The 17,587-nt window shown below is 43.3% G+C and overlaps 1 protein-coding gene across 1 annotated transcript in view; it reads left to right on the forward strand.

The window, feature by feature from the left end:
- The first annotated feature begins 1,954 nt into the window (after positions 1-1,954).
- Thumpd2 (THUMP domain containing 2) overlaps positions 1,955-17,587 on the forward strand; it is a 31,808-nt gene continuing 16,175 nt past the window's right edge. Inside the window, exons 1-5 of the mRNA XM_051163437.1 lie at positions 1,955-2,102; positions 11,123-11,258; positions 12,943-13,343; positions 14,200-14,277; positions 16,501-16,553. Coding sequence (XP_051019394.1) covers positions 1,977-2,102; positions 11,123-11,258; positions 12,943-13,343; positions 14,200-14,277; positions 16,501-16,553 — 794 coding nt within the window. The 5' untranslated portion in view covers positions 1,955-1,976. The remainder of the gene's footprint in view (positions 2,103-11,122; positions 11,259-12,942; positions 13,344-14,199; positions 14,278-16,500; positions 16,554-17,587) is intronic.

Genomic DNA, 17,587 nt, shown 5'->3' on the forward strand with positions numbered 1-17,587 from the left:
ACCTTGCAGCCTAAAACATCTGAATTCCGACAGGTAACTGCACACATTAAACACCTTTAAAATGAAAGGAACTGACAATTACATCAAAATAGGGGGAAAATTTGAAGCAAATGTCCTACCCTACATGCTCACACAGCTTCACTTTAAAAGTGTGTCTTGAGGTGGGATAAAAATGACTAAAATTCATTATAGAAATGAACGAAACTGCCAAACATGAAACGGAATTAAAGTCTGCCCATTCTAAAATTGCTTCTGTTGACTTCCAACTTCCTGAATGTTGAATATGTAATATTCAAATGGCAAGTTGCAGCTGGATAAGTTAAATTCATCTGAAGGCATCTGAGGGTATTTTTTAGTGCAAACTGTATAGTGTGTGTGTGTGTGTGTGTGTGTGTGTGTGTATGCAGGAGAATATGCATATGTGGGTGAATGTCCATTTAAACACATTCGTATAGAAGCCAGAAGACCACCTCAGGTGTCATTCTACAGGTGTTATCCATCTTTTATTTTTATTTTTAACCTGATTTTTAGATAGGTTTTTCTCTCTGGGACCTGGAGCCCATCAATTTGGCTAGGCTGGCTGGCCAGCAAGGCCCAGGGAGCTGCCTGTCTCTACCTCCCCTTGCTAAACCACTGTACTGCATTCCTAAAGCTAGCCCCCAAAGTCTGTTCCTTTATTTGGCCACTTATGCCTGACTAAAACTCCAAGGTCCAGCTATCAAAATTCATTATTTTACTACCCTGACTAGCATGTCCCATCAGGACTTCTCACCTCACCCAAGCACAGACTTTCCCCTTTTATCCTTAAATACCATTTCCCAAAGAACCACCTGCTGCTGCCTTTGTCCAGCCCAGAGGCAGCCCTACCCTTCCCCCCTCACACACACACACACACCCCAGCTTGCCACTCCGGGTGACAAACCTCCTTTATGCTGAGAACGTGATGTCTGAGTGTCCTCCCAGGAAGACAGTCATTTTCTCCCCATCCTCTAAATGGGGCTGTGGGTCACCAATGACCTGCTGTTGTTGATAAGTCCGTCAACGTGGCCATCTTCTAAGGCCTTAAATTCTAGACCCTTCTCTTTGACTCCTCAACACGGGCTGTTGGCTGGCAGAGGGGATGTGCTGTACCCATGAGCTCACCCATTCTGGAACACATGCCGAGAGTCCCAATGGTCCTCCTCACATAGACTTGCGATGGGAGCCCAAAGTATAACTACGTTGTAAGCAGCCATACCAACAACGAGGGAAAACAACCGTTTGGAAAGGGGCTGGGACAACTCACCAAGTGAACCAATTTAGGACTGACCCCTTTGAAAAGCTCAGGTGACAGGACTCCATAAGGAGCTTGCCTTTCTGCCTCAACCCTTCATGAGCGACTGGGGAGAGATTATCAGTGACCTACTGGCATCCATTTGTAGACTACGAGGAAGGTACATTCTAGAAACATTTATTTAACAATTTCTACCAAACTGATTCAATATAGAAATACATAGATAATTTAATGCTGTCGAATTAGAGATAGATTTTATTCTACATATGCTATATTTTCTTTGCCATTTTAAAACTCAAGAGTTTAAAAACGTACTGTTCAAATACTGTTACTACTTACTCAAATCGGGTACGCTAAACTTGTGGCGCATTCATCATTTACCTAGACGACTGGCCAAGTGTTAGAAATGTTAACAAGTTCCGGCAACATAAAGACGTTTTGTCGGAGAACGAGAATTTCTGCTCTTGGCCCCCCCTGAGTTCACCGGTTTGGCCCAGTTTTGGGTGAAGACTGTAACGACAGCATGCCCAGGATTCTTGGCAAATCACCTAGATTGCTGGCTGCGGGAGGCTCGGTGTAGTTTTCAGGGCGTTCCATAGGGGGCGCGCCTGCGAAGCCGCCGCTCGGGTGCGCGTTCCTGTGAGAGCGCCAGGGCGCGCGCCCGAGTTCACGTGACCGGGTCTCGGGGCCGCGCCCGAGTGCCATGGCGGCGGCCGGGGACTCCCCAGGTTCTGACCCCGCTGGTGGCGCCCGGTTCTTCTGCACCGCGGGCCGCGGCCTAGAGCCGTTCCTGATGCGGGAGGTGCGCGCGCGCCTGGAGGCCACGCAGGTGAGTCGGGCTCGCCGTGTTAGGGAGACCGCCTCCGAAGGGGGTCCCAGAGCCCTGCCCTCCCACCCTACCCCCATTCCCACTCCCTCGCCTCCAGCTTGGGGCTCAGGCCAGGGAAGGACGTGCGAGCACGCGGCACCCCATCTCAGATCCTGTGATGACTCCTGTGAGTGCCCAGATGGTTGATGGTTTCGTTCTCTATCCAATCTGGCCACCGCACGTGTATCACGGCCAAAGTTTTAAACTGAGAGGGAAGCCAGTTTTGTTCTGGGTTCCTAAATAAAGACACTATGAATTGACAATAACTGAAGTTAGAAACCTTACTTTATATCTTAGATGCAAAGTTACTTTCCTGACGAGGTTGGGCTTTACCTTGTGGGTTGTCCATGCAGCAAGTAAACCTAAAACACGCGCTAACAGTAGCTAGAAAAACAATATGCTCCTGCCGACCCTGGAGCTAGCTACCTGTGCGTTTCAGTGAGTGACAAGTGGGCAGATTTTAAGCGTCCTCATAAGTGCTAGAATGTGCTAACCTAGTTCTTGAAAACAGAGGGAAAAGATGTCATACCGTAGGTCGGTACTTTTGTGTGTGATGTGTTCTTGGAAAGGAAAAGCTTGCGAAAACCAAACTAGCTGCTTATTTCTTGCGAGCAGTGTTCGAAGCCCGCAAAAGGAGTTTCTGCTATAGTGCACAGGTGCAGCGGGGAGAGTTACCAAGAATGGCATCAGCCATATTAGACCACTGCCATTTGTGATTTGCACTACTGAATTTAGTGGTGCTAATAGTAACCTATCTAAAATGGTCTTTCTAGAATAGTCCCCGCGTTCAGCAAGGACTTAAAGGTTTTGGGGTTTTGTTTTTTGTTTTTGTTGTTGTTGTTGTTGTTTTATTGTGTGTGTGCTCGTGTGAATGCAAAGTACTGGTGGAAGCCTAAGACATCAACTCATCTCCCTGGAGCTGGAGTTACAGGTGGTTGTGAGCTGCCCAACATGGGTGCTAGGACCCAAATATGGGTCCTCTACAAGAGTATTTATTACCTAGTGTTAACTAGCGAATACAATCATGTGTTCAACTCACACAACTACAAAATGACAACGGTGATATTCATATTCTGAAATCAAGCATGCCTATATGATGCCCAACCCAGCAAGCCATGTGCCCGTACATAGTGCTGCCCAGGGATTTGTTCTGCTAACTTGATGAGCCTAGTGTAGAAAGGATAAGGTGTGATCCGATCTGTTTATCTGAGATTGTTAGAGAAAGGATCCTATTTGTCTCCTTTAAAGGGAAAATCATTTGAGGAAAATGTAAGCAGCAAGGACTCAATTAAATAGGAGAGAAACTTTCTTGTCAGCGAGAGCAGGTAAACGCCAAGAGAATTTTCATATTCTTCCCTGTGCTGGCTTTAGGAACAGAGATATCCCCATACGCCTCAATTACATCGCAGCGGCTCTGACTAGAGGGGAAACTCCTCCTGTTAGCTGCTGTGAGATGGTTGCTGTAATTGTTGCTTTAGGATTGCCCTGACAATTCCCAGGCACTTGAGCTGGTAGACACTGTACACATGTTACGATTTAATCCTCTGAGCTACACTATGGATGTGTCACCTTTACTTCCATTTTACAAATACATAAGGAGACTGACATGTGTGTCCGAATCTAACTCCGAAGCCCATGTATTTTACCACTAAGCTGAATTATTTCATTACTGTCAGCTGGGTCCTTTACTGTCTACCTGCATTGGAACCCTAGCCAGGTAGGCAAGAGCTCTTCTAGTTTTGCCTATCCTAGGATCTTGAGCACCCAAGGCCTTGGAACTGGACTGGCAGGCAGGTCCAGAGGCTAACAGCTTCATACTCCCATGGGAGGTACATTTTGCTCCAGTCTTTAGATTCGAAGCCTCTATGGCAGTGGTTCTCAACCTTCCTAATGCTGTGACCCTTTAATACAGTTCCTCGTGTTGTGGTGACCCCCCCAACCATAAAATTATTTTTGTTGCTACTTCGTAACTGTAATATTGCTACCGTTATGAGTTGTAATGTAAGTCTCTGCGTTTTCCAGTGGTTTTAGGCAACCCTGTGAAAAGGTCCTTAGACACACACATCCTGCCCCACCCCGTCCCAAAGGGGTCACAACCCACAGGTTGAGAACTGCAGCTCTGCAGCTTCAGGAACTCAAGATGGAGCCTTATCACTTAGCTCTGCGCTTTACCCACCAGGCACACACTAATCCCTTGGTAATCCCTGGTGCACGGCAGCAGTGAGTGGCAGCTCCACAGAGCCACAGGAACAAGTAATGGGTGCCGATATATAGCTCTTGGGCCTAAAGGACCCTGAGCCCTTCGTGGCATGTGTTACAGCACTAGGCCTGAGACCTTTGAGCTTTAAGGTTGGCGGCTCCCTAGAGTCTTCTGGCAACCAGGGCGCCCACCATTTTTCATCTTAGCTCCTTGGAGCCCTTGTTTTGCTTCTGTTCTCAGTCATTTCTCTCCTGGCTGTCCTCTGGGGCAGCGGCCTCTAATCTGACTGCCACGTCCGCTTCTGCCACCAGCTTTGTCACCCTTCCTGCCATTTTCTCTTTGTGTCACCAACTCATCCCACCTTAGTGCTGAAGATTAAAAATAAGCAAAAAAAAAAAAAAAAAAAATCATTCGAAAGAAGCCTTTTATTGGTACTAATTTTGCAATAACACCAGGAGGCAGCAGCAAAGAAGGGTGTGTCCCAGCTGGATTCAAAAGTAAGCTAAACAGCCTGCATTTTACAACCATAAAGAGATGGGGTGGCGATGTGTATTTACATCCATCAAATACAGCCCTGCCTACAAATGAAACTGATCCTGGGAAGTGAAGGTGTGTTTGGACCAATCCTGACCTGATTAAGAATAAATGCTGGGTAAGAAGGGTCATGTCTGGTTTACCAAGACTTGTAATGCCAAAAAAGGGTCCAGTGGGCTGGAGAGATGGTTCAGCTGTTAAATGCAAGGCGTTTGGAAAAGCCACAGCTGAAATAGTCTCTTAAATGAGTTGTGCTTTTGCAGCAAGCAGCTGTGGCCATGTTATATCTTCCTCAAGACCTCCATGAAGTGTCCAGAGTGTTCACATTGGTATTAAGGCAGTCCAGCTACACAACTGACTGACAGAGCTTGCTAGAAACAGCCAGGGTACCAGAGAAGCGGCTAAAAGCACTCAGGGGGTCAAATTTCCCCAGCCCACATCTTAGTTTACAAGAAGGAGAAACAGACATTAAGAGAGTTGTTTGGAAAACATGATTCTCTGTCATCAGCATCATTGCTTAACAGTACTGCAACAATAAACTTACCTTCTGCCCCAAGATGGGTCCCACTAGTCTGCCTCACCTTCATATCTGAGGAAGAGGAGTCTAAGACACTTCCCCGTTCCTTGTACAGAAATGCAGGGTTGCTCAGATCTATAGTCATGGTAGTGTAGTGTTTGCTTGTAACTTGCACATGTGAACCCTGTCCAGGAGATGAGGGCACTAATGTTGTGTCAGTGGTCAAACAAATTGTTTAGGAAATACCAAGGAAGGAGTCTGTCAGTATAGACGCAAGATTTACTTCCTAAGTGTTTTCTGTCTGAGATTCACTGAATCCACCGAGGGGGTTTCTGCAGACACAGGGGTCGGAGGACAGCGTGAGGACCTGCCCTGTAGCACTGAGTGAGAGCTACGCCTATAGTGAAGAGCATACAGTCAACTCCTGCACTGCGCTTCAGCAGATGTGTGGCTTCGGATAAACTGTTCGGGTTTCTAAGCATCACTTTTCCCTGGCTGACACTTAATGTCCATGGTGTCATTCAGTTAAAGACAGATCGCGTGGGATGCGTGGCAAACAGTTGGTGCTCCATAAATGCTTAAAAATCCTCCTTGTGAGGAGAAGAGTCCCCTAGGGATTTAGGTTTGCTGGAAGAAAATTAATATTAAAAAATCTGAACTTATAAAACAAATTAACTCAGAAGTGAGCGCTTACATTTAGAAGATAATCACTCAGTTTTAATCAGTGTTTTTAGGATTTTAGTGACTGTTAAGACTCACCAGGGAAGCTTGTTGAAGGTGCCAGTCCCAAAAGGCTTTTCTTTCCGCCGCTCTGCTGCTGAGCCCAGGTGTTAGCATTTGAACATGAAAACACCATCCCTTCCCAGGTGGCTGCCACTCAGGTAGATCCTCCGGAAAAAGCCTGCAGCAGATAGCCTCTTGTGTATTCCTTTTAACTGTTTTCATGGACACAGAAACAAACAGAATAATGTGGTGAGTTCTCCCTGCTCATCAACCAGCTGCCTTAGAGACTAGCACACAGCGAATTCTGCTCCATTCATCTCTCCTGCCATACTTCCAACCCAGGATATTTTGATGCAAATCCCAGAAATCATTTCATCAGCATCTTTGCTCATGTATCACTAAATTATGATGTTCATAGCAGTGTATGTAATTTAATGGCTAAAAATATTCCTTATCAAGAAACCTAATTAGGGGGCTAGAGAGATGGCGCAGAGGTTAAGAGAACTGGCTGCTCTTCCAAAGTCCTGAGTTCAATTCCCAGCAACCACATGGTGGCTCACAGCCATCTATAACTAGATCTAGTGTCCTCTTCTGGCCTGCAGGCATATACGCAGGCAGAATACTGTAGACATAATAAATAAATCTTTTTTTTTTTTAAAGAAAAGAATAGAAACCTAATTAGTATTCAAAAGTGAATTTATATCACTTTTGTTTTTAAGTTTGTGTGTGTAACTAGGGAAACCTCAGACTCTGTCCTCTGCGTTTCCTGTAATTTGTGTCTAGAGCTTGGCCAGCCTGAAACTTGAGGCCCCATCCCCATGTTCCAGTGGTGAGACAGATGTCTTTAAAGCTGTGTGGGTATCTTAAAGTACTTAATACACACCTTCAGATCCCTTCAAGTACAGAAAAACTTCCTTATAACAACGTGTAATGTCTTAAACACTAATTTTTGGTAAGGATCATAGTAGCGATGGTTAAGATAAAACTGAACATAGCGGAGGTGATGCTATGCTAGCCAAGCAGAGGTTCCTGTCCATCAGTCCATTGATCTCTGTGAATCCACACGGCGCAGACTGTTAGCCCAGGCCTTTAGGAAGCCAACCAGTTTTTCATTTCTTAAGAGTGTCATGACAGTAGGGGATAGTTAAGCCTAAGGGAGTATTTCATAATCATTTCCATGGGACGGGATGATTATACATGCCTTTTCAAGATTCTGTGCATTTCTTTTCAGTTTGATGCCATTTTGAAAATTAAATCTATTTTTAAATTCTGTCTTAAAAAATGAACCAAAACAAACTCAGATACCACCATAAAAGATCACCTAGTACTTTAAAACTCCATCGTAAATCTAAATAGTGTCAGTAGAATTAGAACCTTTGTCCCTCTCAATGATATTATGGTTTGCCTAAATTTAAACATCTACTAATGTTTGGGTTAAACTTAACTCTATAAATGTGAAAGGAAAGCCAGATATGCTAACTGCTTAGACACGCTGGCATGGAAGGGCTCTTAGCTCATCTGCATAGATGTTAAACATTAGACCACTTGGTTCGGACACTTCATTTTCATTTGACTCAAAATAGTAGGAAAACTTATGCCTTTTCAAATAACAAATATTGAGATGAAAATTCTAGAATGCCACATTGCTCCATAATATTATAATTGAATATGATCAATTAGAAGCAATAAGCCAAGGCCTGAGAGATCCTTGTGGGTAAAGGTGCTTGCTGCCAAGCATAGCAATCTGAGTTCAGTCTCCAGGACCCCATGGTGGAAGGAGAGCGCTGACTCCGACAAGTTGTCCTCAGAACTCCACATACGCACTGTGGCACACGTGCCTCCACACATATACAGTCACACAACAAATAAATGTAAAGTAGGACCAGGGCGGTGCTGGAGGGATGGCTCTGGGCTTCAGAGTGCTTGCCGCTCTTCCAGAGGACTCCAGCTCAGTTGCCGGCACCCACATCACACAGCTGACAACCCGCTTCTAGCTCCAAAGGATCCGCCTAGCCTCCATGGGCACCCGAACACATGTGGCATAAACACATACACACAAATAAGTAGTTTAAGTGAGTAGATAAACTGAAGGGCTAGAGAGATGCTAAGAGCACAATATTGCTCTCATAGAGGGCTGAGTTTAGGGTCCCAGCACCCATATCACATACAGGCAATTGCCTGTAACCTATGACCTCTTATGCCACCGAAACACACATGTATTTATTTATCTACACACATAATTACAGATAATAGGAGCAAATTCCACCCCAAAAGCAGTGGAAAAAAAGCTGGAGGAAAAGGGAAATCCTAGCCTTAGCAGTTGGTGAAGTCTTAAGTACTGAAATTCATTCTGCCTCCTCCTTTGAAATAATGTCAACGTTCACAATGAAAAAACTGTTCACTTCTGTGACTGTGTGACTCTCACAGTGACTAAATTAGTAAGCTACTTGTGATGATGTGCCCATCGCATGTACAAAGACTGGTAACCCTCATGTAAATGCTAAAGACAGTAACATTGCTTTGGGTTTTTTTAGATGTGTTTGGTATTTTAATTAATCAGCATAGTGTTCTCATGATGTGATGTCCTGAATACGCCAGCCTTTCAGTGTGTCAGTTGATAGACACCCCATCATGTTCTTGTTAATAAGCCTTCCAAAAACAAAAACAAAAAACAGAGATATTTTAAGAATATCTCATTGTGCAAACTATTTTCTTTAACGTTCAAATAAGTAAAAGAAGCAAAAATTGTTGAATATTTAAGGAAATAGAAATGTCTAAATCACTGACTACTTAAGTAAAATCCCTGATCTAGATTTTTATGTTTGTTTTCTTGTTTTCATTACTTTAATCTCTCTGTATCATATTCATGCTATGCCTTTAGAGGCCAACAGAGGGCATCAGATCCCCTGGAACTAGAGTTAGAGATAGTTATAAGCAGCCCTTTGGGTGCTAGGAACCATGTCCTTTGCAAGAACAGCAAGTGCTCCTAACACTGAGCCATCTCTTCTGTCCCATTATTTTAGTCTAAAACTTTTCATCTTCAATAAAGTGATTTTTTTTTCCTTTGGGATCTTGGCAAGGATTTTAAGTTAAGTTGCATAATGACCCTTTTTATATATAGATTTATGTGTATTGATGTTTAGCCTGCATGTTTGTCTATGTACCTTGTGTGGGCCATGTGCTTGCAAAGGTCAGAAGAAAGCAATGGATCCCTGAAACTGGAGTCACAAGTGGTTTTGAGCCCCAGTGTGTGTGCTGGGAACCGAACCCAGCTCCTCCAAAGGATCCGTCAGTGCTCTTACCCGCTGAGCCATCTCTCCAACCCTGAATGATAGCTTCTTAAGCATGTGGTTTCTTGGTTCATTCTTCATGCTGTGGCAGAAGTATGTCTGGTACTAGGTAACAAACAAAGAAAAGAGATCTATTAAACACAACATTATGCTAGGGGAAAATTGACGTCACATGGGTAGTGTCTGAAATGCCCACACCCATCTGTCACAATGAGGTGGAGAAGCTCAGAGAGCCTGTCGGAAGGAAGGCCGTGTCTACAGCAGAGGGGTATGATCCAAGCTTCTTTTTTATAGCAACCCAATTTCCTGGGAAGTAGCTACTGACATGAGACCAATGATAGCCAGGTGGCCAGCATTGGTTTCAAGGTTTGTGTGACCCAGTCACTGCTTGCTAGGTCAAACCTGAAAATTCTACCACCTTTCAGTGTCACCCCACGTGACCCTTGGGGTATACACCAATACCACAAGGTACCCCATATTCCCTGGTGCCTACGTTCCAGATAATTTAGGATTGTGTCAGTCCACCATGACCATTGTGAAAACGAGAACTCCAAGACGATCCATGTCCTTCCTGAACATATGACAGCTAGAAGGGTTAGGATTCCTGTGGCACCAAGTGCACTTTGCCGCATTCAATTCCCTGTGGATCAGCGCGTTTCCCACATCCCTCCTCCCCAACGTACCACAAGCTCATCCCAAAGACTATTTCTGTGTGATGTGTATGTCTCAGTCCCGTCTATTTTCCTATTCCGTGGCCATGTGCCCCATCATTTCAACCTCAGTAATCTGTTTCTCCCTCCAGCACCACATTCTTGAACCCCGTCTTTTATGCCCCTTCCAAGGTAATTTTTCTGTCAGCTAAATCATTGCTGTCCTAGTTTTCATCAAAATTCTTTAATGGCTGTCCATTACCATCTGTGGTACTCAGAATTTCACGGCCATATATCAGGCTGGCCTGAGCTACGCCATCCGTCCCCCTGACATTCTCAATCAGCATAATTCAGCCAGTGCTGCCAGGATACCAACAGTTTCCTGCAGCCAGGTCTTTGTTGCTTCTGCACCTGCTCCTGTTTGTTAAAATCCTGCATCCTCGCTCTTACAGGACTCCTCCCCAACATTAGAAAGATGGTTGCTTCCATATTCAGTGCTCACACGGTATGTAGTTTATCAGTACATCTGAGAAGCAGTTTAACCTTTTCATGTCCTCCTGGGTTAAACTCAGGTGGTCTTATGAGTTTAATATCTTACTTTATATGTCTGTTGCATTATTGTTCATCATTTGTCCTGTGTCCCCTCGTAGACACAGAGTATTTAGTAAACACCCACCTTTGTCTAGACAGCTGAGTTGTGCTGTGCATAATGCCTTTCCTTTGCCTGCTTTTAAGCAGTGAGTAAAATTTGGCTGTGATTACTGAATATTTTGTCTTTGTTTTTGTAGTCACATGGGTGTGTACTTTACAAGAAGGAACATAATAGTCTGACCACGTGACCCTATACAGATGACTTAGCCCACCCTAAATGTCAGTTTCCAATGTGGAAAATGGGCATGATAAAATCTACCTTAGGGTAGTTAAGTGTTTAAAGGGAAAATACGTGTGGTGGTGCCTACTGCAGAACCTAACCTCAGAGAGATGCTCCACACATGATGAAAGGGAAAAAGGAAGTAGTCCTCATTCTGAGCCCCAAGCCACACTAATATCTGCTTTTCTGTGTCTAGGTTGAATATATTTCAGGAAAAGTGTTTTTCACCACCTGTTCAGATTTGACCTCGATGAAGAAGTTAAAGTCAGCAGAAAGACTGTTTCTGTTGATTAAGAAGCAGCTTCCAATTGCAGTTTCCTCTCTGCACAAAGGTACAGCATGGTCCCCACCTGCTATGTGACACTACGAGGCTGCCCGCTCAATAATGTGTCTCCATTTCACACTCATAGGTTCACTCATGCTGTGCCACTGTTAGTTAGAGGTTTTAGTCCCCTGGTATTGTCACATATCTATAGCAGGCTCCATCACTCCTCCGTGGAAACTGCCTCCTGTCCTCTGGGTTTTATTGTTCACATGTTTTCTTTCTAGAGATAAATATGCCCTGTTGTTATTTATCTGATTTCAAAGCCTATGATAACCAGAATACAATTATGCATCACAAGTTGATAAAAACTGTCATCTAATGAATTTTAGCTGAGTGATATAGTTGGAAAATTACTACATAGTAAATTTTTCTTCTCCTAGAACCTTAAGTGTTTTCAACAAACTTATGACCCTGTACAAAAGGAGCTTAGGAGATTTCGTAACTACTCCCTAACTTTAAAGTTATGTTGTATAAATAATTTCAAGATCGTGATTAAAGCCGTTTTAAAAAGGCAGAAACTGCAGGATTTAACACTGCCTTAACCTTCTCTCTGATTGCTATATGCATAAGACATCAAAGAATCACATAAATCTATAAGAAGCTATTTCAAGAAAAATGCAAATATAAGAAATCAAGACTCAAAAAAAAAAAATTAAAGAGAATCCTGAGGATTTGTGGGCCTAACATAATTTCTTTCCAGACTTCCATATACTGTCATATTGAAGGAACTATAATGATAATTTTCAGATCATCTTAGTGGCTTTTGTTTATAAGAAAAGATTAAAGTTCATTGGGCAAGCTGACAGCCCTTAATTTATAAGTGACCTGTGTTCTGAAGTTTGATTTCATGGGAACTCATTTTAGTATTTATGTTAAATTTTTGTCAAATGAAATGGGTCCAAGGTTTTTCTGTTTATTCTTGCTTTTTATTTTTATTTATTTATTTATTTATTTGCATTGGTGGTTTACCTGCATGTATGTCTGTGAGAGAGTATCCGATTCTCTGCAACTAGAGATACAGACAGTTGTGAGCTGTCATGTGGGTGCTGGAAACTGAACTCAGGACCTTAGGACCTGAGCTGCTGAGCCATCTCTCCAGCTCCTATTCTTGGTTTTTCCTCTTTTTTTTCTTTTCATCTCCCCCAATCCCCATCATGGGCAAGGTTACTGTTTTCTCAAAGATCACTATGTTCTCTAAGTCTGTGAACAAACACACAATCTGAACTGGGCATTGGTGACACAAACCTTTAATCCCAGCATTTAAGAGGCAGAGGCAGGTGGATCTCTGTGAGTTCAAAGCAGCCTGGACTGCAAAGCAAGGGTATTCCAGGATGGCCAGGGCTACACAGAGAAATCCTGTCTGGAAAAACCAAAGAAAGAAAAATCTCACAATCTGGCTAAGTATATTATCACAGGATATATGGCTTTGAGAAGGTAATACATGGGACTTCTATAAATTCAATAAAACTCAGAACTCTGGATGTAAGGCAGTGAAATTTATTCTGCTTTATATTTTTAGAGTAAATTATATAAATTCTAAATAAAAGTGAAATTTTGTTCATGTAGCGATTCAATAGAATATTTTAAAGAAATAAAGGTCATGAAGTCTGGATTTGATGAATATAATAGACAATTAATTGTCTATAAAGCTTGAAGATGGGATGGATAAACTGAAGCTTTTGTTTTTTTAGGAAAAATACTGAATGAAATCCAAAGACTTATAAATGATGATCCAGGAAGTTGGCTGAAGGGCATTTCACTTTGGAAGAAACTTCTTGAATGTGATACAAAAAGAGAAAAAGTTCCTCAAAAGGATGCTAACCCACTAAAACGAAAAGCGGGAGAAAATGAATTTATCACTGCTAAGAAATTAAAAGTAGAGGAGAGAGAGGTGGTTGATGGGAGTCACGTGGAAGGCCGGCAGGACGGAGTACCAGAAGGCTCTCCGGAGCAGGGGGCTGCTGTCACTAGAGCTGCTGGGCTCCAGAATGCCAAGGAGAGGACAGCTGGTGCTCAGCACGAGGAGGACGGCATGACTTTCAGGGTTTCCTGTCGCTGCAGTGGGAATATCAGAAAGACCCTTACTGGACAGGTAAGCTCATCTCCAAAGTGGGAGCCCGCTTTCCAAGAGCACAGAACAGTCAGGTACCGTGGCCCAGACAGATGAGGAGGTCTGACTTCATAAGAGTGTGTTTCCCTTCTTAACTCAGCCTCAGAGGCTCAGAAATGGCGTGCCTTTTCGCGTCATGGCCTTCTTTTGGTTTCTGCCAAAGGTTTTCGTAGGTTCCTAGGTGTCCTTTGCATTTGCAGATCTCAATGCTGCGGTCTTAATATGTCGTGTTCTTCTTCACGACGTTTGTATGCTTATTGAGAACCACCTTGCTCCGTGTGATGTTTATAGCCCTGTCACTGGGTCAGGGCCACAAACACACCAGTGCACATGAAGTCTTAACAGTCTATGGAAGGGCAGACACCTGTTTCTATCCCAAGGCCTCATCAGTTGGCCCTTACAAAGTTCAATAGCACAAAATTGATCTGGGTCTTTTAGCTAAACTTAGAATCTCACAAACCCTAAAGGTTGAGTCTAATGAAGTTGACCTGGTCAAGTGTAAACATAAAGGGTGATAATAGTTAGTGCTTAATCTTTTAGTGTGCCTTCATTTTCTTTATTAGAAGGATCCCATATCAGGTCATGGTCTTATGTCACACACCTAAGACTGCCAGAGTAGAGACTGCACACAGGTAGAAAGACATCTCAGGGGGGTTGAAAGATGGAGAAAGTAAAAATACAGCCCTGTTGCTGTGCATAGGCAATCTTTGGAAGTATATTTTAATACCTCTAAATTACCATCATGTCTTGCTTCTCTCCCAGGCTACTAGCTTTTATCTGTTTTAACGCTTTCTTCTTTCTTACGTTCCTGTGTTTTCTGTAACTTGCCACTTTGCAGGAGATAGGAAGAGTGGTTGGAATCGCTCTCATGAGGCAGTTCGGATGGAAGGCTGATCTGCGGAATCCAAATTTAGAGGTAATGACTGTCTATCTTAATTTCTATACAACAGCATTGTCTACTTTCTGTACTTTCCAGGTCAACTTCAGTTAGAAAAACCATGTCTGCATGGATCCAGCCACTGGTTTCTCTTCAGCAGCCAAATAGTGCAGACAGTGTCTAACCCAAACTGGAGTCCCTTGGCCACAGCTGAAGAGAGCATTTATAGCGATGCTGCAGAGGCATTCTCCATGGTCGCTGTGTGATTAACAAATCTCTTTAATGAGAAATTGTGGCTCTTATCTAAAGAAAATGAATAATAAAAAAATGACTCACAAAATATAGTGTTATTGTTAGTAGTGGCCTTGGGCTTGTGGGATTATGTTTATCTTTTATTAGGAACAAATAAATATAGAGGGTAAAAAAAAATAGCCTTCCCTGTGTTTTGAAAACCATCTTATGAATATTTGGCAGGCAGACAGTTGTTTTCATAATTTCTGTACAAGTTTATATGGGGACAGACCTGGCCAGATGTCAGACTCTTTGTGAATTGTTGATTGTGTGTCGGGGGGGGGGAGGGTTGGGAGTGTCCCTTGTTTGATATTTTTCACCTCTATGGTGCACCTAGAATATTTTGGCCCCCAGATTTTTTGGCATGGTCTTGTCTCTCCTCACTTCGTCTTCTCTCTCTGTTTTCTCCCTCTTCTCTCCTCTAGCTGTGTTACGCTGTCAAAATCATCTCACAAAACTATGCTCAGTTTAGCTCCTGTCCACTACCTCATGCAATTAATAATACCTGTAATGGGTTAAAGTTACCATACAAAAGCATAATTGGTGCTAAAGCCACATATAATAAAATTTGTGTCTCCAACTGATTAAGAAACAAATCTTAAATTTTATTCTGTAAAATTGATAGGAAATTAGTTTCATAGAGGGAGAAGCTGTTCTTGATATTTGGTATGTGAAAATAAGATCAATATATATTAAAATTTGAATAGAATTCTATTAAGTAATTTTGCTAAAATTCATAATCAATACAATTGGAAAGTTCAGCTATGATGTTTCAGTTGATGGAGGAATTGTCCACATGTGGGACAAGGTAAATCTTAAAATTTCTCATATGGAATGACTCTGGTGCAAGTGCTAACACTGAACCCGACCTTGCAGGCTGGGGTGTGGCTCGGTGGTAGAGCATTTACCCAGCATCTGTGAAGCCCTGGATTCAGTGTTCAACCTCTAGCAGCAAGTAGGGGGAAAGACACTTTGGGTGAGAGTACCAAGGACCGTATGGTCAGCATGTTAGAATGATCTGTAAATCTTATCAGACTTTAAAAGAAGAGAAATTCCCATTTTTATATGTGGGCTACTAATGATGACATGTTAAACTAGATTCAGGACCTAGGAGAAGGAAGGAAAGAGGCTAGGTTTTTGTTTTGACTTGTTTTTGTCAGCTTGGCACAAGCTGGAGTTCCTTGGGAAAAGAGGCGTCAATGAAAATGCCTTCATCAGCTGCCCTGTGCATGGGTCTTAATGATCGATGTGGGAGGGCCTCACTCACTACGGGTGGCCATGCCACTCTGGACAGGTGGTCCTGAATTGTACAAGAAAACAAGCTGAGCAAACCACTGGAACAAGCCAGTAAGCAGTGTTCCGCTGGGTGTCTCCTTCAGTGCCTGGCTCCAGGGTCCCTCCTTGAGTTTCGCCCTGACTTCCTTCAGTGATGGAATATGACGTGGGGGTTTTAATGTGAAGCAAACCCCGTCTCCCGGGGTTGCATTTGGTCTTGGTGTTTATTCCAGCAATAGAAGCTAAGCGGACCCTCACCTGCAGACTGCAGAGAGAGAGACACCCTGCCGTAGGGAAGCTTCCACTGCTGTGAGCTGTCTGTGCGCTGGGGTAGGCAGCCCTGTGTGCCTGCAAGTCTTGCTTGAGGTTAGACTAGGCTTGAGGAAGTCTTATCTTCCTCAGTGTAAAAAGCTCCATCCAGGTACTATAGGCCAGAGCGTGCCAGTGCGGAAAGAGCTGAGTTCTTTGACACATGACTGTGGAGCTTACCTGCTACTGGAACTCAACCTTTTTTTTTTTTTTCCATGAAATGACAAGGACGACAACGACAACAAGTAGAGTTTTTCCAAACATGACAAGTAGTCTTGCATTTGTTATTATAATCCAGGTTATAGAGACGCAAACCAGATGCTTCAGATTGTCAGTAACTTGGTGTGCTTTCTTGTGCCACCCTGACGTCTCTGTCCTTCCTTTCAGATCTTCATGCATCTAAGCGATGCCTACTGTGTTCTGGGGATTCCCCTGCTCAGGTAACGGTTGTGCGCATACAGTTAAGAACTGACTTTTACTTGTGCAGTGTGGAGTACTGACACAGCAGATGAGGTAGACAGGATGCTGAGGTCTTGGTTTGGGGGTGGGTATTGATCTGACTAGTTCAAGCTGAGAAAGGGTTGACCACTGCCATCCATGGATCACAGGATAAATCTCGAAACAATGCCTCATATTTCTATTATTAAGTAGTTTGCACCAGCCCAGGTGTAAGCTAAAATTGTTAGTCTGTTGCATCTTGGCGATGTAATTTAAAGAGAAAATGAAGCATGGTTACTTAAGTGCATATCAAATATTGTCCAGATTTCATTGCCATGATTGTTTTATTACGAGTGGTTATTGCTCGCTTTAAAAATCATTTGTAAGTGTCTCTCGACTTAGGCAGAGTACTAAATAAGCTCAAAATCTTTTTTTAAAAATCATACCCATTGACTTCTTACTGGGCAATGGTTGCTTTATAGGTGTTCTGGGGAGAAAGCTGGTAGATACAAATAGTCATTCTTAGGGTCTTGAAAGCGTATAAATAGTAACGGCATTTTTAAATGCCTGTGTACCTAACTCTGTTCACTCAATATAGTGATTTATATACCCCCCTTCTGTTAATGCTGCATTCACCATAGCTCCTGTTTTCTCTGTCTTACACGAGAATGTGTTTGTAAATGCTTAAGGTGGTTATAATGGCTCTTATCCAGTGAGGAGCTCTGCAGCTGGCCAGCACAAGGCAGAGATGCCCAAGAATGCTGAATGATGGTGTCCCTGCTTACTGTTGGTCGCATGGCAGGCTCCACCAGGGTCTCACACCAGCAAGGAGCAGGACTTAGATGAAAGTTCTTAGCACTGCACCCCTGTGCAACCATCGCCTGCCGTGGTGGCTGCTGCTTTCCCTGGGCCACAGCTGCCCCACTGCCTGCTCTTCAGTCCAAGATGGCTGCCCTGCAGCAAGGTCCTGGATGACTTTAATCCCAGTCCCTATGCCTCTGGCTTTTTAAAAGTCCCCTAATTGCTGACAGAAAGA

The sequence above is a fragment of the Acomys russatus genome, chromosome 1 (genome assembly GCF_903995435.1).
Source record: "Acomys russatus chromosome 1, mAcoRus1.1, whole genome shotgun sequence".
Lineage (NCBI taxonomy): Eukaryota > Metazoa > Chordata > Mammalia > Rodentia > Muridae > Acomys > Acomys russatus.